General features: G+C 38.8%; 2 protein-coding genes and 1 long non-coding RNA gene across 4 annotated transcripts in view; 1 reads left to right on the forward strand and 2 right to left on the reverse strand.

Annotated features, from left to right (window-relative positions):
* Positions 1-401: 401 nt before the first annotated feature.
* On the forward strand, positions 402-5,320 carry C2H18orf21 (chromosome 2 C18orf21 homolog). Of its 2 annotated transcripts, none has more exons than XM_072034902.1 (5): positions 402-625; positions 864-886; positions 1,167-1,366; positions 4,447-4,655; positions 5,074-5,320. In XM_072034902.1, exons 1-5 carry the CDS (start codon positions 429-431, stop codon positions 5,225-5,227), a joined length of 783 nt encoding a protein of 260 aa, XP_071891003.1. In that variant the 5' UTR covers positions 402-428; the 3' UTR covers positions 5,228-5,320. The 2 variants fall into 2 exon arrangements, with proteins under 2 accessions (XP_071891003.1, XP_027307592.3); XM_027451791.3 differs by having other exon boundaries at positions 603-734.
* On the reverse strand, positions 4,501-5,173 carry LOC110353824 (uncharacterized). The gene is made up of 2 exons (XR_002404876.4): positions 5,043-5,173; positions 4,501-4,760 (listed from the first exon to the last, which is right to left on the reverse strand). It is a non-coding gene; the product is annotated as an uncharacterized lncRNA (long non-coding RNA).
* Positions 5,321-8,525: 3,205 nt separating the features above from the next.
* RPRD1A (regulation of nuclear pre-mRNA domain containing 1A) overlaps positions 8,526-26,341 on the reverse strand; it is a 41,709-nt gene continuing 23,893 nt past the window's right edge. Inside the window, exon 7 of the mRNA XM_005025655.5 lies at positions 8,526-13,202. Within this exon, the coding sequence (XP_005025712.1) occupies positions 13,053-13,202 (150 nt within the window). The 3' untranslated portion in view covers positions 8,526-13,052. The remainder of the gene's footprint in view (positions 13,203-26,341) is intronic.

A 26,341-nucleotide genomic window follows, 5' to 3' on the forward strand; every position in this document is an offset into this window, starting at 1 on the left:
AGATGAATACCTCTCCTAAATGAACACCATTACCAACAGATCAAAGCAGATGAACGCCTACCAAATGAATGGGGCCGGGGGAATTAATAAAACACACATCAAACGATGAAAAGCCGAGCTGTTTGTATTTATTTTTTTTATTATTTTTGATAGGAGCACATTTGTGGAATGACGAGGCCAAGTAATGCCGTTGCTACAATCTGGACGGACGCGTCGCAGGGGCGCTTCTGAACATTAAGTGGGGCTGCTGGTTGAAATCTTCCAGGTGGCAGAAATATATATATATATGTGTGTGTGTGTGTATATATGTGTATATATATACATATATATGTATATTTCTCCTCAGGTAAAGTTCCCTTCCCCTCAGGGAAACTCTGAGGCGCCAAGGGGCGGGCAGCTGCCCCCGCCGCCTCCCCTCAGCGGCCCCAATGGCGGCCGCTGCCCCAACGGCTCCCCGGGCGGCTGCCGCCCAGCGGGACCGGCACCCCGGCGGCATCCCGGGGCCGCCCCGCCGCCGTCCTCCCGGGGCTCATCGCCGGGAGAGAGGCAGCGGGTCCCGTCAGAGCCCGGAACCATGGCGCTGGGCGCGGGGAGCCACCCCCTGCACACAGAGACAGACACAGAGGCAGGCGCAGCCCTTCCGGCAGGGCGGCCATGGGAGTGCACGGGCGCTTCTTGGAGGCGGCGGCCAGGGAGATGGCAGCCGCCTGCCCGGGACAGGCGCGGTTCCTGCTGTGAGCGGCGACACGGGGGGGACGAGGGGAGAGGGGACGAGGGGACAGGGGAGAAAAAAGGGGCGGAATGGGGCTGGGGGCTTCTCCCCCCGGTGACTTAGTGCCCCTCTGTTTTCTCTCCCCCTGCAGGTGGACGCTGGGCAGGCGCCGAGGCGAGTGAGGGGTTGTGGCAGCACCTGAACCACGCGAGGCAAAACATTGCTAATGCTTTATAGAGCCATGCTTTATAACGCTTATCTACGGATCGTGATTACCTAAGTCTTGCTCTTTTGCCTATAGATCGTGATTATTTCCCTTGTTTTACTCTTTTGCCTATAGATCGTGATTATTTCACTTGTTTTACTCTTTTGCCTATAGGTCATGATTACTGAAGTTTTACTCTTTTGCCCATAGGCCATGATTACTGAAGTTTTACTCTCTGTTAACCCGTAGACGATGAATTCGGGAAGGAGAGGATATGTCCTCACTGCTTCCAGTTCCTGCTGCCCGATAGCCGCCGGGTGCGTCTCAGGCCGAAGATGAAGGTGACGCCGCAGATAGAGAAGATCCTTAAGCGAGAGGCAAAGAGTTACAAGCTCAACATGAGGCAAACAAAGCTTTTGAAAAAGTACAGGGACTCCAAAAGTGTCCTGGTAAGGGTGTTCACTTTGGACTGCCAAATATTAGATGTTTCCCTGAAGCCTTTCAGTGCCATAAAAAGAAAAAAAATAAATAATGAAATCTTTCTTTTAGAAGTGGAGCTCACTCCTGCATATTTCTTTTTTTCATGAGCATATAGTTCTTTTTTCCTTTTGGTACAGCTTTTACTTACATTTACAATCAAAAGTTTTAGAAACTTCTGCAATAAAGAGATCAAGAGTGCAATTTCAAGAACAGATATCTTATATTCTTGCCTCTCTCCCACCTTCCTCCCCCTCTCCACCCCCGCCAATAAAAAACCCTCACGTCAGAGGAAACAACTCGGCTCTTACTGTGATCTGTTTAGCACCAATCTGGGTAAACTGTGCAGATGTCTGAGATCTGGCTGAAAATTAAGTCATTTCTTCCTGCCAGGAAGCTCCAGCATTTCCACTGTCAACTACTGTATCATTTGCATAACTTTGTCAAACTGGCAGGAGTGGCAGATTTTTGCCTGCTTTTTATTTTTTTTTCTTTCCCTGTTCATGTGAATGTGGTAAAACTGGGACCAGGCAACTCTATTAGACGTAAAGCTTTAATACAACAGTGTAGATCCTAAGAATCCATTACAATTTGTAGGAATCCATTGCTAAGAATCCCCCAAAATATACCTAAGAAGAAAAACATTCCATTGACTGAAGTTAGGCAGTTTTTGCCAGTGTGCATAGCTTCATGTTTACTGCCTTTGTTTCAGCTTTGAAGAAGGGCTTTTAAGTTTTACTAGTCTTCTAAAAAAGTTTTTGCTCAATGCACAAGTTTGTCTTCATTTACCTCAGCAGACCATCATGACTTTACAATAGATTATTGTTACCTTCTGAACATGCTGAATTTTTTATGTTTGACTGAGTATTAGTGTTTATAGGAGGTCTTTCAAAACTAAACCACTTCTGAAATTTAAACAAGCTAACGTTGCTCTATAGGCTTTAGTTCTTTTGTCCTAGAGTTACTGAAGAATATAAGATTTAATGCTGTGAAGAACAATAGCATGTGTTTAATCTAGTGTTGCAAAGGCATGCACTACTATGAAAACAGGTTCTGTAAATGGATGTCTTTAAAGTGCCCAGCAGTTCCCAGTACTCTTGTCATTTTCTCAGATCAGAGCCTGAACGTTTGGGGAGTAAAATTTGCTCAACCAAAAATTATTAAGGAGTCAATGACACAAACTGATGAAATGCCATAGATGTTATCAAACCTCAAGGCAAAAAAAAAAAGACATTCCTGGTAGGCATCCATGTTATTACTCTTTCCAAATTCTGGATTATAAATGACCAGCAAAAAAGAGCAAGGTAAAGGAAGATGGATGCTTTGCTTTATTTTTCTGCTGTAGGATCACAAACATTTAGCGTGCATTGAGAACTGTCTCTTTTGACGATTGGTGAACAGTGTCCTGGAGAATTATGATGGGCTCTTAGTTTTGTAGCTAGAGAGATTCTTAGGATGTGTTGTGCATTTATATGAGTCGTTTAATATTCAGTTTTAAACAGGGCCAGTTTAAACTCTGGATAATACTCTAATCTTGGGATGTAGTTACAGTTTGCTGCACTTGTGTTCTGCTCAGTTCTGTTTGCATTTGTGCTGTGGATTACGATTTAAATATTTCTGGTATTAAGTATTTAAAATACTGTCAGGAACTGTCAGCTTTCAAAATTAGCAATGTAGATCCCTGTAAGCTAATAACTGAGCTTTGTGAAAATGAGAATTCAAGTGTGGTTGAGAATTAAACTAAGCAACAGCAATATGACAGGTTGTGCCTGTGATGCCTTTCTGGAGTTAAGTGTGTATGCTGTCCAGGGAGCAAAAACCAGCAGTGCACTGCTATGTTTACTCCACTGATTCCTGCGCTGTAAAGTGTTGGCCTCCATTTATATTCCGTGGAGTGCTAAACAGTCATGTGGTGCTGTGTTTTTTCCCCATCTGATTTTCAGAAGAGCTAAAAATACATCAATACCTAGGCTGTGTCAGTTAATGATCTCTCTCTCTTTTAGTTTGTTAGTCTGACAAAATAATGTCTAGACATAGTCAAAACACCTGAAAACACTTCATTTAAGCATTTTTAAATTGAATTCTTTCTAAGCACTCTGAATTTAGGTAAATTTATGCACTTTGAAATGAATGATGTGCTATAGATGTTTTCAAAACCCCTCGGACTTCTTTGTGACATCCTTTTGAGTATGTTTTTAACCAGAAACATCACGTAACTGTGTTTTTCAGTCGGTGTAATTGTGTGCCTCAAAACTTGTCTGACTGTATTATTCCCGTGTGTCTTAATAAGAGTAGTTGCCATGGTAGTAAGGGATATTAGGAGTATCTGACAGTCTCTGTGCCTCTCCCATGTTACCTGTTGTGCTGCACCTCTGTAACGTACTGTGCTGCTGGAGGTTCCCTGCAGACCAGAAGTAAACAGACAGGTAGAAAATAGAACTTCCTCTGTGTTGTAGTAAATATTTTAGTGCTATTAACAAGACCCTTCTTTGTTCGCCAAGACTTGCTGTTACTAGTTAGGGATGGGTGTTTCTTGAGAGTTTGGCAATTTACATATTTATCTCAAGACTCTGCAAATGTGTAGTATAACTTCACTGGGGTTTGTGTACGCTTTATGAGTTTTGATCACTTTGTGTGTCACATTTTTTAGCAAAATATGAATACCACTACTAAATATTGACACATACCATACATCCAGTTCAGGTGCTGTTTCACCTTCTGGTTTTGACAGGGTTGTTTTCTGTATTTCAGTGAACTATATTAAGGCAGGGTTGAGGGTCTCCTGAAATCAGTTGCTAGGACTGGAGTCATTTCTAGATAAATCCATGGGACGTGTTTGGCTTAAGAAGCTTGAAATGCTTGCTCTAGGTGTAAAGTAAATACTGCTTTTTGAAACCTCTGTGTTTCTCTTAGGTAAATATTTAACTGATATTAATAAAGAGTTTGGATAATTCTTAGGATAGAATGGTTTAGATAATTCTTACAATAGCTTTAAAAAATAAAAGGGGAAGGACTGATAAAGTGGTTAATAATTTCTTTATTCTCTCCGTAGCTGATTACTTGCACCTCATGCAACAAAACAACAAGACATTTTGGTAAAAGCAGGTATTTTCTGGCTACCAAGACACAAAATTCTGGCACTCCAACTGTTAAATCTAGCCTCAGGACACCAGATGTGAAAACTCAGTCTGCAAAAAAAATGACACCTGTAAGCTGCAGTGGGCTGGGATCCAAAGGGAACACTCCCTCATCTCTTTCCAGGTATCTGTTTCTCTCCTATTTAAAGAGGCACTGGTCTGAGTAGACCATAATGGATCTTGTTGGGAAGGGGAGGCATGCTGATTGCAGATCAGTCATTTAGTAAACCTGTAATTGATAACAAAATGTTTTTCCTTAGTGGACTGGTTAAGGAGATCCATTTTGACTTCCTAACTTTTAAAAGATGTCAGTGAAATGTGACCATGTGCCAAGAATGCACAATAATGTTTTTGCCATTAATGTGAAATAGATGGCTTAAAATTTGCATTAAAAAATTCTACTTCCAACTGCTCACCTGTATATGAAAACACACTGTGTACATTTGAAATTTTCGCTTAAACTACGTGTGTCCACTTTTATAGTCAGTTGATATTAATTATGATTTCTCACCTTTAAGATATTTGAGTCTTTTGTTTTTCAGAACGCATGCATCCGGACAGGTGACAACGAGTTCTGGTTCCAAGACCCCCCGAAACTCCAAGTTTCACTTTTCTAAGCTAAAACGGATGCTCAACCTAGAAGAAAAAGAGAAAAGCCAGAAGGCAGATTTGAAAACCTTCTTGACTTTACTTTAATTATTCACTGTTTCAAAGTAATAATGATTAGAGCAGTAAGCACTGTTCTGATTTTGGTAAATAAACACAACTGGTGATTTTGTTAAAACTCAAGCTAACAGCGTGTACCTCGTGTAAGAGTAGATCATGTATTTAAGAATCTAGCTCCCTATGAAGACTGATTGTACACAGGAGGGAAATGAGGAAATAGACTAATGTGCTTGGGAATCTGGAATGTGTTTTGCAGTCACTGGTGGCCCAAGAATTAAGTTAGGATCTGTCCTTTGTGGAAGCTGGTAATACTGGATACATCAGGTGGTCCAGTAGGACCAACAAATAAGTTGGCAGACCAGGACTGGGGGAGGGTATAGAGTTGAGTGTGGTTTCCTCCACTTATCCCACTATTTCTAAGACAATGCATAACGACAGAATTTAGAAGATCTCAAAGATCTCAGCCCTGTTTCCCAAGTTTAACACAAAGATGCTTTCACCAGCACTGTTTGCAGGTACAATATTTTCAAGGGTCTAATGTACTGTCCAGGAGTGTCACTGTCTTTTGATATGTGTGGTAATTTAAGTGTATTACACAGCCTTTACGAAGGCTCCGGAATAACTTAACCTTGTAGACAGCACTTGCATACAAAGAAAGATAAAACAGTTTATCACCAGATTAAGTATCTTCGTTTTCTAATGAATGTTCCCTGTGATTTGGACTGATCCCAAGGTAACGCAGAGCCTTTTAAGGCTGCACTGTGCTGTGGGTGCTCTCAATACCTACTCACAGATCCGCACTAGATCACTGTCAGTGCCCCGGTTTGTTACTGCCATGAGAGTTTCAGGGCCATAAAGAACGCAGGCTATTTCTTTTCTAATTGCTCTGGAGCTATTGAAATGGGTCACTTTTGTCTCTTTCAGAAATAGCTAAAGAGACACTGCCTGTCTGAGCTGTCTTTCAGCTTTGTCAGGCACCAGGCTCCACAATTCCTTCCTTCCTGAACTTTGGTCTGGAAAGCTGTGCTTGCACTGCACAGTAGTCAACTTGTTGCAGACAAAACACTTTGGTGCGAGTTAGATTGTGAAGGTTAAAGCGGTCTCTAGTGTCAGATTTTGCGTGTTCAGTTTGCACAGAGGGGAGATAGGACAGCAGAAAGTTGCTGTTGAGGGCTGGGTTTATGTTCTGCGTGCAGTCTGCAGTGAAAGTTCTGCAAAGCATGCGTATGGTTTCTCCTCTGAAAAGAGAATCTACCAGTAAAAAACATTTAAATTCTTGGTCTTAAAGATTTGTCTTCCCTTTTTAAACATTTTTTTTTCCCCTCTTGATAAATAGCACATTCAGTTTGTTTTAATAAGCATGTTCAGCTTCAGTGAGCACCATTTAGGAAACAGGACCAGCAAGCTGACAGACTTAAAAACAATTGGAGGCAGGAGAGAATAGTTTGTTGCAATGTCTGGCAAATGTGTTAAAGGCCAGCATGTAACCTTTTTGTATTTCCTATACACTTACACCATAGGTTTCAAAGGTTCACCAGTTGGTTTCTTACATGCAGGTACGATCTAATTAACTGTCATTCTTGGATTGAAATGTGAACCTTGGAGTTAGTTAAACCATTTTGGTGTAGAACTTTGTATTAAGCCATCTGTTACAATGTTTATGATCTAGTCCTGCGTAAAAATACTGCTATCTTGGTGATGGAGAACTTGTATTACAAAAATGTATTTGTAAAACACATTTTAGAATAATTTTTTATATTTAAAGCATGCGCATTAGGTAATCTCCTGTTCTGCTTCCTTTGAGGCTCATGAAAAAACAGCATGGGTATCTATATGCTAGTGCAAGGTGCACCAATGTCAATGTTTTAGGTCAAATCAGGAGTATGGTTTTGAAGCTTGTCTCCCCAACCGCCCCTTCTCACTGTGCTTTTTATGCAACATTGAATGGTATCAGAGTATGTCAATGACATTTCTTTGGGATAAAACAGATTATGGATAAAAGCAGGTAAGACATGCTATGGGGGCACAACTGATGTGGTCCAGCCACTAATGGGTGATCTGCCCATAAACCCACGAGTTAATCTGAAGTTCACATGCCCCAAAAAGGGTGTTGTGGATGGCAGGCACTGAGCTTCAGGTATTTTGCATGCCAGATGCAATTCTGTTGCAATATGGTATTTGTTAATGCTCCAGACCACATCTTCTGTGTAGACTGACAGCAGGAGTTGTCAGAAAAGTTCAGATGCATTCTTAGAAAGAATCACTGTTGCGAGATATTCAATTTACATTACCATGGGGAAAAGTAAGTATGTGCCATTCCTTGGTTTACAAATATACTTCCAAATGCCAGGCAGTAGTAGCTTTGATAGTTTTTATCATCTGAAGTGCTTTTATGTTATTCTTAAGCCTCTAAGAATGTGTGTATATAATATATATATATGTATTTCTGTGTCCTTACTACATGCATATGCGTGTGTATGTATACACAAACACATCAGTTGTGTATATATACATACATAGACACATATACATAATCTGATGCATGCTTTGGAGTATATTACATCCCTGTACAAGGCTTTGCTGGCTGCAACAGACTGTCACTGAGCCCCCCTGCCAAACACCTGCCATGCAGCATTACTCATTTATGTGTGAAGAGCTAGAACATCTCTGTCAAGAGGAAAAGGCACTGATACCAGTGAGGCCAGAATTTTACCAAGACTTCGTAAAGCAAACCCAAGAAGTTTCACTATTAGGCACGCAACTCTGGGTACAAGTATTTAATTATGGATTGAGAGTTAGTATTTCCCAGCTCATATAATTCTACTCATGCAATTACACTGCATTATCTTTGATACTAATAGGATGATAACAACATGCTGAAAATGTTACAAAAAATAGATTAATATAACCTCCTCAGTGAAAGCTTATTTATTTTGAAACCATTTTGAGACATTTTCACATTTTTGTATATTGGGAACCTTGGACTGGAACAGCACAAACGGTACCTCAAACCCAACCCTTCCTCCCTCCCAAAGTGACAAAAAGCTTGGCCAAACCTGATGGTATATCAGCAATATTTCTTTTTTAAAAAATTGCAGCTTTAGAGATATGACCCCAGACTTCTTAATGCACTGCTTCCTCATTGAAAAATTTCAGTTTATTGTACAAAATACAAATACAGAGAGTAACAAACTTCAAAATTAGTATTGATCATTTCCTCAGCATCGCTCTGTGATTTTGGTTTCCTCTTAGGTATAGGGAGCAGCTTACATTAAGACCAATGCACAAAATGAGATCGAATATGCAAGCAATAAACTGATTTCATGGATGTTTTTACAACAATGTTTTATTCTATTAAATATGAAAGAGCATACATACAGGTGTTATTTTAAGGACATAAATTACACAAGGATTACACAATCCGTCAGAAGAGCACAATAATGAAACATCTTTACATTTCAAACTTTTCTTGTTAGCTTTTAACAAATGAGTCTATTTCTGTTGCAAACAAGTAACAAGAGTGCTATTGAACTTTTGCAAATTCCCACAAAAACATCATGCTTAGTAGGATACTTTAAATGTTGTAAAGATGAAATCAGAATTAGGTTTCTAAATAACACGGTGGAAGAGATTTACTACTTAATCAAGATAAATGACACACTGAAATAGGAGCTGAGACAAAATTGGTCATTCATTAAAATGAAAAAAAAAAATAAAAATCCACTCCAGACAGTACATTTGAATCTGCTTTTTTTACTTGCAGGAATACTCAGTGTGATTATATGCATGAGCAATAAGCAGAACTGGCCCTAAATATTTATCAATGTAACAGTCACACTTTAGATGTACTGGTTTCTTATTTCACTAACCTTTCCACAGCAGAAAAGCCAGGAATCAGTTTGTTCACGTTTCAAAACCCAGCTCTTGTGTAGAGGGCCAATCAAGCCTACGCGTGATCTCCATGTTCATCTGTGCAGGGGACTACCACATCCCAAGTATGTATTTTGGGTAATCACTAAATTACCAGACTGAGCTGCCACTGGCTCGGGAGAGGAATATTAGCCTGTCGAAAATACTAAAACAATGTCTTTTTAAACTTCAGGAAAAGAGGAATGTAATTTTATTATAATGAAAGCTCTCAGTTTGACATTCAGAAGACTACTCAGATAAAATACATATTAAGTATGTAGTCTGGGTTGTGTTCCTAGGGATTAGCTGAGGTGCTTCAATGTATTACTACAAACATTACCTGAGTGAGACAGACAAACTAACGTTACTGCAGTGTATGCTTTAATTTTCAAAAAGAGCAATGAAACAGGATTTCTAAGAACAACTATTTTTGTAACTAAGGGCTCCACGTTTATTTTTGAAACTGGAGAAGTGGAGTAATGTTCTGGGTAGTTTTCAAAACAGTTTGCAAAAATACACCTTGATCCTGCAGCCCCCAGAGTATACAAGCAGTCCCAGTGACCTCCAAGGTAAGCATTCTCATATGGCAAAGAGCTGCAGGATTGTCTTTGCTTTTTTTATTTTTTTTCCAAAGAATGCTCAATAAAAGTGCAATATAGTGAAGCGAATAATCTGATTATTATGCTTATTATTATTTGCTGCAAAATGTTCAGATGCTATTTATGCATTTTGTAAGGTGGGCATTCCGGTTTGGGTACAGTCAGACCATGTTAGAAGAGACGGGCAGGGTACACGCACACATTTCCCCAGTGTTGCAACACCCCAAAGCAGTCCTGTTGTATCACCCCAGCTGCAGGTAATCACTGTGCTGCTCACAGTTTCGCACTGTGATTTCTGTTTTGACAAGCGTTGACATTTGTTTTGCTTCTCATTTCCACTCAGACATTTTCTCCCCCTTTTAGCTCCCAGGCACTCAACTCTTTCCCCACCCAGACTCCTTTCTTCCTGAGATGTCAGACGTATATGCAATAAGCTTTGGAACCTGAGAATTTGGAGGTATCTTTTGACACTACAGGGCTGCATTTGTATCGTACCATGTTATCTCTTGCTATACTACTACAGCTACAATATAAATCTTCTAACTAGTTGATATATGATGCCTTTCCCATAGAAAAAAAAAAAAAAAAGTACTGTTCAGCCACTAATATATAACACTTGCTGTAAGAGTGACATTTCCCTTCAGCAAGTCCTCTTTTCCAAACGAATTTTGAGAGACAATTTCCAAAAACCCAGCTATGAAATACTCCTTGAAGTAAACAATTATCACAATAAAGAAAAAATACATCCAGAAAACAGCACTCTCTCAAAATTAAAACTTATATACACCAAGAAAACGTTGAGATTTTTCCTCATTCTTTCATCAGCTCTACATTATCTGTAGATAAGCAACATTATGACAAAGATAATGGTATGAATAGGAAAAACGAGCCTAGTGAAGTAAGTGTTGTGTCTTTTTTAATTCTCTTGAGAGATCAAGGAAATTCAGCACTCAGCTTTATTTTTTATAATTGTTCTTAATTATGGTAGCAAAAAGCTATTTAAGCTTAATACATTCCCTACAGCTTTGAGTATCCATGACTTAGATCCTTCAATGGACTCTAAGCAAGCCATTCCACTGCACTTAGAATCACCTCTGGGTAACAAATTCAGAAATCCCTGAATGAGATTCAACAATAAATGCACTATTATTCCTTCCTGGTTTATGATTTGGTTTATAGTTCTTAATGGATTGCTCTGTTGTAACTAATTTGATGCTATTCTTTAGCAAAGCTGAACTTTAGCTGCAGCAGTAATGTACACACATGTAATTCTAAATTTATGAGCTGAGTTTTAGCATATTAGAACGGAAATATTTAATATGTAAACTGCATCTGGATGTTCATTTTCTTAGCATAAATGCAAGAAGAAAAGATGGCAATAAGTGTTATTTATTTTTACATATTAGATCTGAACTAAAGAAACACTCCTCTGAATTAATTATAGTTACAAATTTTAGACAGTCAGTGAGCTCAGGTAAGATATTTTCAGCATTCCTACCCGACAGTCAGAATTTTTGATGACGTTAATATTCTACATTGCATACTATGGAATGCTAGGTCAAAGCTTGTGCTTATTTTCCTCTACTTAACTGAGGTCTAATTCACGTCTTTTGTGAGAAAAGCTAATTGGACTGGGGTGCTTACATGTAAGTGTGACTATTTTAAAGAGACAGAGCTTTCTTCACATAGAATACAGCAAGTATTCTAGGGATTGCCCCTATAGAGGTCAAACACAAGTGACAAATTACTACCTAGCTTCAACAATTTCACTCCAGGACTATTCTGAATGATTGCAGTTTTTGAAAACAAGTATAGATTATTTTTAAAAGTTTGCTTTCATGTGAAAAGGAGTGTTAGACCCGTAACCTCTGAACTTAAATGACGCAAAACAATGTCTGACAAGTGCAAACCCATGAACAAAATGTTATCATTAAATACTCAGATGATCCATCCAACTCAAAACACTTGCTGACTAGGTTTTTAAGGTTATCTAAATGCCAAAGGGTACAGGTAGACATTTTTAAATCACTCCTCAACAACTGAGTGCCTAATTTCAATTGACTGAAAAGCCTCAGCTTTCTGGCAATCCTTTAGGTGCCTGTCTATATCTTTAGGTTTTTAAGTGAAATTAAAAGCTGGTGCATAGTATAGAAACAAGGAATTTTCACAGGTTTGGCTACCTTTAAACAAATATCACCTTCATGCCATGCAAAGGGTTGTTAAAAAACAAAACAAAACAAAACAAAAAAAACACCCGGCAATAAATTTCCACGGTTTAACTTATACACAGTCCTGAACTGTCTCCTCCTTTCCTCATGAGAAAAGACCATCAAGATCTAGAAATGTTTGCTGGAGCTAGGGAGCTGGAAGCCTATACTGGCCTCTGGGGTTTCTCAGTGGAGGGGGGTGGCTTGGCCCAAAGCTTCTATACTGTTTACAACCTGGCTGAACCATGCTACTGCATGTATAGATTGTGTATAGGGTTGTCGGATTTAGTAATGGACATTTAACAATTGGGATCATTCAGAGAATGACCTTTCAATTTAATTAAAGCTGTAAAATGGCTTTGCATTTCTGGGATTAACCTTTTTAGATGGAGATGGATGTTCCAGAAACGGATTAGAGTACAAATGAATGGTCCCTCAATTTAGAAACTAAGCAGCTGTAACAAGAAAAGTTCCAATTCTGAAGCCTAATTAAAATGGTCAATTGTATAGTTTCTTACACTGACTTTTAAATTACACTAACATATTGCAACATTTTGAGTCATTCAAAGATGTACTCTCTGTAACGTGATTTATGTTTTCCAATACAAAACTGGTTTCTAACATTTACTTCAAAATAAACCACCTGACTTGCTTTGAGATTGGGTATTTTAAATGTAATGGACAGTAGGATTACTTTTAACTTCGCATTAAATAGTCTTAACTTTCTTGCAGACATAAACTTCTGATTTCCATGTTTCACTCCCTCACTAGCAACTGAAATGTCTCAAGTTAGAAGTATGCTTCGATTACATGTTGATCTACATTAAATATAGGGTACAGAGGAAAAATCTTAGCATGTTTTTTACAGCGCACCCAACCAAAATCTGTACAAAAGATAATTACCCATTCTTTAATGTATTAGATGCAGACGACACTTTTTATAAATGTACCCTTATGTTCACTCGCCAATAAAATAGTAAACAAATCAACTTTTTAAACCATTTTTTTTTTATAAATTATTAGAGTATTTTACTGACACTCTCCAACAATATACAAAAATAATACTACAAGAGTACCAATCAGTCTGACCTACCCCTCATTTCACAGAAAAGTAGAGGTTATGGAAGGGCGTTCTTCTAATCAATCATCACTGTAGATGTCTCCTGCAAACGGCAGGTGTACGTGGCTGCCCGTGACGTTGGGAAGTCGAGAGAGATCAGGCAGGTTCTGGATGCGTGACCTGAGTTCTTTCCGTACTTGGGACACTCTGGCGAGCTTGCGTTTGTATTCCTGTAAGGGAGAAGGATTCATCATGAAACAAATACCATCCCCTTTTTTACTGTACTTAACACATGTCCTAACAAATGGCCAGCTGCATATGTCCTACCAAGCTGACCATTCGTAGGTATTTGGTATTAAACCCAATATTAGTGCAGAAAACACAACAAAACAAGCAAAAAACCTCCAACCAACCAACATAAAAATACTAAAATCTCATTCCAGCAGTTAATTCTTGAGTGGTGTTTGAATCAGCTGAATCCTGGCCAAATACATTCTCTGTCCACGAAGAACTGTGAAGCAGCAAATCGGCACCCCTTCATAGGTTCAAAGTGTGATGCTAGGCAAACATGCACATTACCAGCTACATTTTCTCAAGACTTTACTCCAAAACCAGAAATGTGCCTTAAATGAGATTATCAGTTGCTTGGCTCCATTAAGCTTCCCTTTTGCTGATAATAAATCATTTCCATAGTAACATCACATTTCTCACATCCAGCGTTTTCCATACAAATTTCAGCTGGGACTTGTTGCCTTGTGAATATCAGCTCGATCAATATTACTGACAGTGTGTTTCCTTTTCTCACCAAGGCGCATGCTCTCGGAAATTTGGTCTCCCATATACCAACATTGCCTTTTTCCCCTGGCCAACACCTTTACGGCACAACGCAAATCGAGTCAAGGTTTTACTATTACTACAAGACTAGAGTGTATCAAAAATGATATAGGGCTTTAGAATTCACTAAAAGCTACAGAGTGTAATTTTTATACAATTTTTGTAATTGTAGAGATTGCATTTCCATGACATTTCTCCCCCTTGGGTATGGAGATTCACCTCCTCCAGAGCACCATAATTTCCCTGCCCCTCTCAAAACCATTCTAGAAATCACTGAAGATGATCGGTTTTCATGACTGATGAGCATGTCTGAAAGGGTTTTAAAAACATAGGGATTGAGCAGTTCTGAGGTATTTCAAAGCTGATTTTTTTTTTTTTTTAGAGTTTAATTCCATGTAAAATCATTCTGAAAAGGTCAGTTCTGAAAGGGTTTGCTTATATATTTTGAAGGCTGTTGATATAGTCCTGTCATTACCTAAGTAGTCCTTGACTGGAAGGCAGACATCAGGAATTCAAGAGAAACAATATTTATATGTACAGCCTTTATTATTTTATTATAATACTGTGCACATGTATATACATACTTTTTGCCCAACTTATATGCTGGGGGTGTGACTCAGCAATTAAAACAGAAGACTGGGAATGGGGATATCTAGGCTTTGCTTCTGGTATTTTTGCTCCATTGGAAATGCTGGATGCTGTGCAACTGAGCAACCATTTACCCACACCACTGACGCTCCTAACTACAGAAATCCTGCTGGAGAACTTCAATTTCACTTTCATTATGTTGATTTTAACATACACTTCAAATTACCCCTGTGTAAACAAGGCTAGATTTAAGCTATTTACTTCAGACAGACAAGGACAAGCAGAAGCATGTTGTTTTCTCCTGCCACAGGGAGCATAATTTGCATTGCTGGCTGCCTATGGAGAACCTCACTCCTGGGATATGTGGGCAACTTGACGTACAGAATTAAATTCACTTTAATTCCTTCAGTGGCCTAAGATAAGACTACTTTCAAGCAATAATTTTTGGCACTACCAGTCATAAGAGCAGGTTTATGAGATGATTAGAACAACTTATTTTGCTAATTAGAATCCCACTGATTACTACAGTTTTCATTACTTGCCAGCATCGAATGTAATATTTTGTGAAACTAATGCTAAAATCTACAGATTCCACATCTAGATCAACAGCATTTCTCTATCAAGTAAGTGCCAGGCAAAAAAGCCAAATAATTTTTGATTGATCAGATACCACACTCATTATGAATAGTAAAAACGTGGGAAGCCCAAACAGGCTGTGCCCTGCATATCATATTTTCCCTTTCAACTGAAATAGGTTGAAACAGATTTTGATAGAGAGTTTCTACAATTATCTTACAGATGGGCTACAGCTAAAACCACTTGGAACTTAATGAGTACGCCTTCCCTTTTCAACATTAAGATGACTTTGATCTCTCATCTGATCACTAACACTATGGCAAGCATCAAAATACTAATGCATAGCAAAGGGAGAGAAAAAAAGGCTTGATTGCAAAGCAAGAATAGAAGATACACAGAAAACACAAATATTTAATCTGCATTATCAGCCAAAGAAAAAAAGGTAAGGTGGAAAGCAACACTCTCATTACACAAAGGAAAAAAAATATAAAGAAAAAGATAAAAAGGCTTTTCAAATGTTCAGGGCATGAGTATACAGAGGCATCTGTGGCTGGTAAGATCGGATTTAGAACTGAGATCCCTGACTTTCCAGGCCAGTTCCAACCTTACAGGCTCAGGTGCCGATGCGGGTGCTGTGTCTCAGAGCAAAGGCTTCTCACGGGCTGTCTGAACAGCACAGGCATTGCTAGCAATCTTCAAAGGCTCAGACGAAGGCAAGCAGCATGTGATATCGACATTTTAAAGTTCAGACACACAGAATTTATTTATAGGCTCCTCCTTATTAAAATATAACGCCTCACCCAGCCTGGGTATTTGTGCATGGAAGACTGGCAGCTAGAACTAGAGGAGCCAGGCAAGCCTCTCTATCGATCCAGAAAATGTAATAGCTGGGCTAAATTTTGTGCTGTCTTTAAAAACCTGCCATGGCTCACATCCTTCACCCACATGATTAAGGACTCATGCTATTTGTCAGTGCTAAGGTTGAATGAAATCCCAGAACAGCTTAGCATTTAAAGCACTAAACAGAGTCTGAATACATTTATGTGCATCACACACACACACGCACACACACACAAAAAAGAAAAATTAAAAAATCGAGGACAGTCATGACAAGCTTAGGGAAGGAGTGACTTGGATAACCTTCCATTATAATTTTGCCCTCTTTACTTGAAATGAGTTTTCTATTTTCTACAACTTAGCAATACGTCAGAAGCTATCAGTTTGTCATTAGGCCTTACCACAACTGGCGTAAATGGCCCTACAAGCTAGCCAGTGACTGCTTTGTTCATTTCTTGCTCTATGCATTGCCTCAGGCATTGCTTACTGCACGCTATTTAAACTCTGCTCTGTACACAGATCTACCAATATCCTTACAGGTTTGCTAATGGCATACTTCACCATTCGTAAACATAACTGATTCTTCAGGAAACTTCTTTGGGCAGGAAATGAGAAATCAAAATCAAATGCATCCTCCAATTTTGAATATTGGATTTTTCCCAGTGCTGAAAATTACCAAGAACGTAACACTTCAAATCACATTTTTAAAATTAACTTAAAATATCATAGACTCCTCAGCTTGTGTGCTAATGAAGCAACAGGAAACAATGAACTCAGAATTTTGAAGCCCACAAACTAAATTTGTGACCATCTCGGGATTTAAATGACTTTGTCATAGATGGTACCATTAACTGGTACCACTGAAGATCTTCAAACTGTGCATTTCTGATTGCAGCAGTAGTAAATGGGAACAAAGTACTTTACCAGAACATTTCCCATCTGAAGGGTGAGTGACAGAAATGCAAAATCCTTCACAGTGGTCCCAATCTACTCTTCTTTGTCCAGCTCCTTCCAACCCAAACTCGGGTCTCAAACCTCACTCACCCTAGTCTTGACCCTTGGTCTCCAACTCTGTTCCTCAAATACTGTTCCCAGAACCAATGTATTTGTCCAGCAAGGCTGTTTGGTGCCTCTCACCCCACTGTCATGCCTGTATTCTCACCCAATACACTCACAATTGTTTTTTGCCTAACTGTTCTGATTGCCTTCCTTTCTGGCTCCATGTCTGAATTCCTCCCTCTAATCCCGGTCTACAATTACTACTTTGTCTATAGGTTTAGCTGCTCCTGGTTCCAGTTCCACCTATTTCTCCCCCGTCCTTTTTACTCAGCCTGTCCCTGTTCTCTGCCTACACGGTATCTCTATTTCTCTCTCACCTCATACCACCTTTTGCTCCCATTCTCTTTGTCCAAATAATTTTCAGTTCCTCCCATTTCAATCCTACATGAGGTTGCATTTTTCTGACCCGTCACTCCTTTACTTCTCAGCCAGCTGATCTCTTTTCCTCCCATGGCCAGGCCCTGTCCCCTACTCCATTCCTTACTGTAGCATTTAGTCCTAGACTCCTTCCTAACCTCTGTGGCCTCTGGTGCCACGTTTACAGACACTTGTCCAAGTTCTGCACATTCAAACCCATTGGCTTCACCTCCACATTACTTAGACTCACGGGAACCAAGGACAACCCACCCACAGAAGTGTTCAGCTCTCACACCAGGCATTTGGCCCATGGTCAGCTCATGCAACAGCCATCTATAGCTGCAATCACAGAAGTCGTCTTTAGCCCAAGCTGGAAAAGAAACTCTGGCAGAAAAGCTCTTCATGGAAGTTAGTGATGTCTAAGAAGCCTCTGATGTGCATATTAAAAGACTTTTTTTTTTTTTTTTTTCCCCTAAAGGCTTGTAATTTCATTAAATTCAGGTTGATTTCCATTAGTATAACAAAATCCATGCCCCTGACAGAAAGAATAGCTTCCCCACACCACAATGCTTTGAGAAATAACATTAATGTCATCTCAAAGAAAAGGTTTAAAGTTCTTGTTGTTGTTGTTTTTAGCATTGTTTTATTACATAAACTTTATTCTTGAAGATTAATTGTGTTGGAAAAAAGTTGGTTAAAACAGGGACATGTAGGCTTAATTACAGGCTGTATCACCAGGCTTACTTAGTTTATATTTACCTTCACTCTATCAGAAAAGGTCCAAAGTAGCATATATTGATTTATAAAATAAATTACTATTTAAAGATACTGATTTAATTAGAGAATCTGTTACAGGACAGTAATTTAAGTGAAAGCATTTGAGGATGACAGATATGAGTAGCAGTTCCTCACAATGCCTACTTGAAGTTAAATTTGGTCTTGGTGTTTTATCATCCAATACGAAACTTTTATCTCTCTGAAAACTTAGACATTATAATAAACTTGAAAGTACCTACTTCCAAGAGATGCTTAAATTACACTAAATTCTTACGTTTCAAATGTTGGCTAATAGCATGAAGTTCTGAAGAATTTCTGATGACAAGGAATCAGGCACTTCTGTAAAATTTTACACAACTGAGCTCAAATATTCAAGCAGATACTCTACAGATTAAGACACACATGGGTTAAAATAGAATAGTTTTGAAAATAAAAATGAAATGGCCTCAGGCTTCAAGATAGCTTCTTAAAGTTTCACCTACTCAAAAACAAATCTGAAAGAAATCCAAATTAAAGGATATCAGGGTTCCACTTCAAATTGATTTTTTGTTGACAATTTTTTGTGGTCTATTGGAAAAAACATGTCCTTCACAATATATTTAGGAACAGCTGTGTAAAGTCCTCAGGCTCAAGTATTTACTGCACCAAGTAGCTGAACTGTACAAATTGTGTATCACACGCATTCCTCTTTTCATGTAACCATTATGTGCAGGTCATTACAAAGGTCTCAGTTTCAAATTCCACGTGTGCAATTCATCTTTCTAAAGCCAATGCTGTGGGTGTCCAACTGCAAAAACGGGGACTTTGATGTTCATTATTTAATGGAGACAAATGGACATCTGAGCGTACGAAATTTCTGTGAAGCCAAAACTACAAGTAACTGTTTTTGATACAAAAAGTAAATCTGAAAACAAAAGCAGCAGTTCACCTTACTAAGTAGGGGTTTTATCTGTAGCTGGCCAAGAGACAAATGTTTCAGGTCCTTATCTCTTCTTTTGTCAGAGGCATATATATAAAGTAGAAGTAGCGAGACCTAGGTTTATTGCAGCAACGCTAAGTAATAGTAGCAGTCTAATCTGAGCAGCAGCAAATTTAAAACAAGGTAATATACACAGTTTTTGCAACTGCACTATAAAGCCACTAAATATTAACCTGTGAGCAAGGCAAAAAAATAAAATTAAATTAAAAAATCAATGAGAAGTATGTGAATTAGAAGCATTCTGCTGACCTGAGATTGGGTATTCACTGTATTTCAAGTGGAATAAACATCAGTAATATAGATGGAGGACCTTGACTTTCTGCTACAATTGAACCAAATATTGTTGGCCTACCAGTGCGGGACTATCTGTACACAACTGATCTTAGGACATCTTGAACAAGCTCTTCAAACTATTTTTTTTTCGACTTCCTTCTTAGTTTCCCATTTTATAAACTACTTCTATCAAACCTGAAGAAACTGCTGTGAAGGACAGCCACCATACGACTCCAGGAAAGTCTTACCTGAAGAGCATATGGCTATTTCTTAACAGATTTTAAAGAGTGCTTCTCAAAATAAGCCAAGAAATGCCAGGGGGTCATCCAATGTGTGTATACTAGTAAATCTGATCAGCCAGACATCTTATTATGTGTGTCAATTCATCGCACAATTTCATTAAGTAGGCTGATACAGCCATTTTATAGACGTGGATTCTAAAGATTTAGTGGCAGCTGAACGATGAGCGCTCAGGAGTCTGATGTACTTTAATGGCAGTTGAAAGAGCTCAGCATTGCTTGAGAAATGAAACTGTAGTTTACATGACTAATAATGGCATGTGTAAAACAGACTGCACAGTAATTTTGTTTTTCTCTCCTTTCATGAGTGTGAAAAAGATGCTTCAAATGCACAGCTCAGTGATGGGTATTGGGAGTGTGTGAAAGGTAGGACTGGGTGGAATGGAAATACTACGCAGCAGCAGTAGGTATTCTTCTTGAAACTGCCCCTCTAATGTCCTTTGGGAACATGCAATGCAAACTTTACTACATATGAGGCAAAAATGCAACTGCAACTCACAGTCAACAAGAAAGGAGAAAAATCTTTCCTAACAACAGGTATAAAGTTCCATCATAAAAAAAACAAACAAACAAAAAAAAACTAACAAACAAACAATGGTGCTTTAGTTTTAAATTAATGAGAAAGTTGTGTGTAAGGGAACTAAAATCAGTTGAGAGCGTGGAGGAGCTGCAAGAAAAAAAAAAAAAAAAAAAAAAAGAAAGAAAAAAACCTGCAAAAAGACAATTCCAGGCAGCAAATTTGGCATACCCACCCATTTTTATTTATTTTTTTTTTACATTTTTTCCTCAACTCCGAATTGCTCATGTAACTAGTTGTATTTTATAACTAAAAGGACACAAAAAGAGATTGTCAGGGTAAAAAAAATAAAAAATAAAGAAACAGAAGAAAAAGTAACATCAGAAAGTAGGACAAAGAAGAAATAAAGAACATTTTTTTAAAAAGACATTTACAGTGTTTTTCCTGAAGTTTTCTTTCCCATTATGAACTATTTTCCTTCCAAAAGCCTACAGCTAGCAATAACCCCACTAATGCACATCTTTCTGTGATCCACTGATGAAAGAAAACATGTATCAAAGGTTAGCAGTCATTTCTATCTAAAATGCGTTAGCTCTTTAAAGCATCTTTCATCCATTCAAGCCACCTGTACTTTGTTAAAAAGGTCTTTAAAATGATTGTCCTTGTTTATGTAAAAGCTCAAGTCACCTGTGGCTTTTCTGTTTGTTTGTTTGTGTTGTAGGTCTGGATTTCTATCCAGTCATGGGTAAATGACCTTTGAAGATCAGGTCATTAGGATAAAACCGTTAAATGATGTTAAAATAACTAAATAATTAATCACTAAGGTGTCTCTAAAAAAATCGGAGTAATTCAATAGACATGTTGCAGAGGTAAACTGCAAGTAATGGAAAAGATTCTTTAGTTCTTCCCATTCTCATCCCGTTTTTTAATAAATGTGTCATTTTGGAATGAAGGGAATGACAGGGAAGAGTCATTGCAAAGTTTCAAGTTTCAGATCTTTCTGTTAAAGATTCCAAGAACTGAGATTTCCGATTATGCAGTAGACTCTGGTACTATTTTTCATTGGTTCCCTTACTGCATTGCCTAAACTAATTCTTTTGATTTTCACGGTGTTGAAAAAAATTGAATTATACAAAGTAGTAAATGGCTTAAATTCCTTGTTTTGCCGTGTGTTTCTTGCATATCAGTATGCAAGTCACGTAGTACACTACCTAGTATCCTGTTTTCTTCTTTTTTATGGCAGACATTCCAAATTTCTTATTCATACAAAATCCACTCTCAGAAACTTGATGCTATTTTAAATTTCTATCAAAGGCTCCAGAACAACTCCGTCTCTACTTTCATTTCTACAAACTCAAAAAATTACAATCCTCTAAACTGTCCCTTAGGAAAGTAGAAAAGAGGTTTTTTGCTTTGTTTTGTTTTTGTTTTTTAATCAGATTTGAGGTCCACACTACAAAATAAATAATTACATTTGCCTCATTCCTCTGCTGAGAAAAGCTTCAAATTCCCTGAGGAGAAAACAAGAACTGAAGTAGCAACGTAGGCTTGACTCTTGCTGAATAAGGGGGTTACCCTTCAATTTTTGGCAAGTTGAAGACAAATATACAAGTCATCTAGGACTATTTAAGAATTTTAAAAATACTTATTCATCTCTTCTCTACTTATTCAGTCCCTAAGACCCCACATCCTTATGTCTCACAATGTGTCATATGTCTCACAAACATTGAGTTCGAAACAAAAAGACAAAAATAAACTAAGCTTAGGATCCGATGACTGGGTTTTCTGGGACTTTCATCAAGGGGAAGAAAACCAACAAGTCTAAATTTCAGGCAAGAGTTAACAGGGTTGGTTTCTCTGCCAGCATGCTGCCTTGGCAAGCTCTAGGGCACAGCCAAACCAACCTGCCAGTGCATGTTTTAAGATTTGTGGTCTGCTGGACATGACCAGTTTATGACTAACGTATAAATGGGTATGTGGTACATGTTTCTGACCTGCTCTGAGGTAAGGGGCTTGAGTGTCAGGCATGGGTATGTCACTTTGCTTTCACTCTGCAGTGCAACTCTCACACAAAGGGCCCTGTGTAAAAGGGGAAACGTGATAACGAAGAGCTCTAAATCCAACGTACGGTTATGGTAAATGATTTAAACATGATCGATGATAAAACAAAGACTTGCACCAAATCTTGAGATGCAGGCTTCAAGAGCAACTGTAGAAGTCACTACGTAATCAAAAAATATACATATATATATTTTTTTGGAAGGCCTCACCTTGTAAAGCAAAAAGTGATCTCTCTACTCGCACCTTGCAAGGCCACCTGAGTGGAAAACCAAGTTATCCAGGCACAGCAAGCTGAAGGGGCTGTGCAGGCTGGATGAGGCCCTCGGTCACACCGGGGAGCTCTGGCACATTCTTGGTATTGCAAAGACACGCTGAAATAAAAAAGCCCCTTCACAACAGTCTTTAAAACCTACGTTGAAAGTTGCAACAGCGCAGGGCCTACTTCATAACACTTCCAACAAACTGAACCACGGAGGAGAAAGTTTGTCAGCAATATGGCAAAAGCTGTGTGACATAGCCTAAAATTCTGCTGGGTACTTGATTATTGGAAGAAAAAGTACTGTTGAACACATACGTGCCTTGAAAAAGCCGGCAACACAGTTGAGCAGATGATTCTGTATGCAACAGCCTGGGAGAAATCTTTGCTGCTGCTGCACATTTTGCACGCGGAGGTGGTACCTCCCATGGACAAGGTTTTAATGCAAGTTCAGACCTCGCATAGCTGTCAGATGAGTACAGCACTGCTCCCACCCACTGCTGGACTGTGAGCCTGCCCGCTGTCCCTCACTGCAGCTCATCTTCACATTTACATTTGTACTGATTGCTGTTTTTATTGGAGCTCTAATTGCATTCAGTATTTTTAAGCAACTTTCTCCTACTGATACACAGGCACTTGCTCACATCAGAAGATACGCTTGCTCTAAACCTTAAGTCACATAATTATGTTTTCTAAAAGTAATAATAAAAAGACGTATTTAAATGCTAAGCATTTACCACTTATATCTAATGAAGCAAATTTGGAGCTTGTGCTCAGCATTTTAAAACTAAAGATAGCTAAAACATAGATAACATATCTCAACCTTTATTACTTTTGCTTTTTAAGAGCAGCTACTGTAAATACTTACAGACAACTCCAAAATTGAAGTTCAAGTCATCAAGATTGTTTTACAGCCCAGATGTAGAAATACCCTCATCGCCCTAAGAATTAATCTTTACTGTTGAACAGAAGAGTAAAGTTATAATCTACAGCTGCTATCATGCAGCACAGTTTCCCTGAGCATGTTGCATGAAAAGCACGTTACTCCTCAGCTGACTACAGTGGCTGTTATCCAGCACAGCTTCAAGGATTTGGGGCTAGGATATTTGCCAAGTTGTAGAAGCGTAAGCAGAGCGCAGAGGACAGAAATGGAATAAATGAGATGCTCCCAGTCAGCACAGCGACAGGAAGCTTCTTCATGTTGAACCTTAAGATTTAAAAAAAAAAAAAAAACCAAAAAAACACTTTGTTTTGTTTTGCATATATATAAAAACTACTTGGCTCGAAAGCAGTTGCATGATCCTGCGGAGTCCAATCCTACTAGCACTGATTAGCCTGATATTAAAGAAGGATTCTTCTATGTCTCAAGAATTAGCATTAAGCATAACAAATCTACTGGACTGTGGGCTTGTGAATAAAGGAAGATCTCTGTGTTCCACAAAAATGACTTGGATGCTTCTTGGGATGTGGCAGAAGACACTAGTCAGCCAGGAGGATAAAATATATATAGGTGCTGCTTTCTTTCTGGAAATGCTGAGAACAAGGGGTCCAAAATTGTAGAAGAAAGAGCCTGTTCCATTTTCAATAGCACAGGAATGACTTTCTCTTACAGCCATTGCAGTAAGAAAAAACATTAACAGTCCATATAAATCACAGATGAGTCAGAAAACAAAAGGAGCAGTGATTTAAACATTACTTTTTGGAGGGTAGCCTGGCCACACCAAATGTCTTGCTGCAATCCATATTTTGAGACAGCACAATGGCACAGTAAGAAATCCAGAAGACAGCATATTCTTGAGAGGAACAAGTCTGAAAAGGATGTGGATGAGCACTGGAAGAAACTGCAGTAGGATGCATCTAGCTTCTCAGATGGTGGAGCACGGCCAGTTTGCGCAGGTTCCCCTGCAACAAACCAGCATGCACAGTGACCGTGCTTTGGGTTTGTACCTGCAACAGCATTTTGTGCTTTATTCTACAATCTTTCAGCCCGCGGGTAAAAAGGCTTTGAGATAACATGTCTTAGCAAGATCACCTGGTTTCTTCCACAGACATTATAAATAAGGCCTTGTCACTCCTGCATCTTCAGATAATGCCATAGCTAAGCTCAGTAACTGTGTTGTGATTGAGAGAGCAAATTAATGGGTATGTACATAGACAGAATTTAATTCTCTCCGCAGAGGTCATACCCACTATCTTTCTATGCCAAATGATGGGTTTCTCTACTGGAAACGGCACTCATTTCACCACATGGCCTGTGACAGCAAGCACAAGAAATACCTGGCTTTCAAAACTGTCTGCTAAACTGCTTTGTTAAGCAGGCAGCATATGCAATGCTGATGAGAGTGGCACAATATTCATACCTAAGCTGTTTAAAACCAAAGGTTGCTTAAGTTATCACTGATTTAAAAATAAATAAATAAGTAAATAAATGCCGCTGACACCACCAGCCCCAACAACAAAGTTTTCCTAGGACAGAAGGCAGAAAATGAGGAAAGAAGAAAACTTTTTACTGGCTGTCATGCAGTTGTTGCTTAGATTTGTTAGTATGGAATCATAAACGAGTGAAAGACTGAAAAGATACGGCTGGAAGCTACTCATCAACTATCAGTTTAACTAAAACCCTGTTGTTGTTGCATTTTTTTTTCCCTTTATGTTCAATGATTATCAGAATCTGGTAGGCAAAGCAACCCTGCAGGAAGTTAAGTACAACGATAGCCCAGCTTGCTTATCTATCAAATGTACTGACCTTAGGGATGAACCACCACTTTCTGACCATGGTTCACTACGGCTGACAGACATTAATTATCTCCGTAAGATAACAGCAGCTTTAAATGGGAGATTTTACATTTCTAGAACACCTCCAGAATTTAACCAGGTTTCATCTTGATGCTGCGGTCTCTTAGGCAACAAACAGCACCCGATTCTGCTTCACTATTGTCTTGATATGTAGGATGGCAACCAAAAACAAGGTGGAGAGGGGGGTGGAAGAGGAGATTCTCTAAGAATGAAACATTCCCAGCATTTCCTCACTGGCCGCAGCATGAGGAAAAAGCAGAATAAGTGACAGAAGAAAAATAACACAGTGGGACAAATTACAAATAGTGAATTAGGATGTGATGCAGCAAACAACTGAATTCCTATTTCTGCCCTCACAGAATCATTCCTCCTGCTCTGGTAGTCGCTAGCAACCTAGATATAAGTTACATTAAAACGTGTTTGAAACATTACAAAGCATAAATCTTGCAGGCTTTCTGCTGTCCATTACGTCTTCTGCTGTCCAGTAATCAGAAGGGCTTACGTTTACTCAGATCAGGACAGCTCAAAGGCTCATTTTAAAGAAGCTGCAATTAGCTCAACACTGCACACAGAATTAAGGAACTCATTTACAGGCAGAACTCTTGAATCCCCAAATCCATTAGACTTCTACCTCCTTTGCTGTCTCATGATATAAGTATTTGGGCTGGAATAAAATGAACCTTATCTGAATACTACTGACTTCAGAGAAATAAAGGGTGAAATAAAAAATGTTATTAGGAGTGGAAAGAGATAATAAGTGCCTAACATTTGAGGAACTAGAGCAAAGGAAGCATCTACTTGACCCTTAAGACTGTAGTTAGATGTAAATCTTGTTTCTCCAACCATCTTTCTTCTCCAACCTTCTTCATTTTGTTCTACTGCTATTTTTGACATGCTGTTAACGTGTTATTTTCAGAAGCGACTTCAAAATAGAAGCATTTTGAATGGTGAACTCAAAGCTCAAACACTTCCTACCAAACTTTCAGCTCTGCATCGTTGAAAGCTGAACATCCCCTTGCAATGTAATAACTGACGAAGCAGCCACTACACATTTCCCACATTCAAACTCTGTGTGCAGCAAAGCTTTAAACCACCGCATGTGCTGTTTGCAAAACTAGGTCTCCCCATGCAGTTTGCAGGGCCTTGAAGATAGAGCTGAA

The sequence above is a fragment of the Anas platyrhynchos genome, chromosome 2, assembly GCF_047663525.1.
Source record: "Anas platyrhynchos isolate ZD024472 breed Pekin duck chromosome 2, IASCAAS_PekinDuck_T2T, whole genome shotgun sequence".
NCBI classification, from domain to species: domain Eukaryota; kingdom Metazoa; phylum Chordata; class Aves; order Anseriformes; family Anatidae; genus Anas; species Anas platyrhynchos.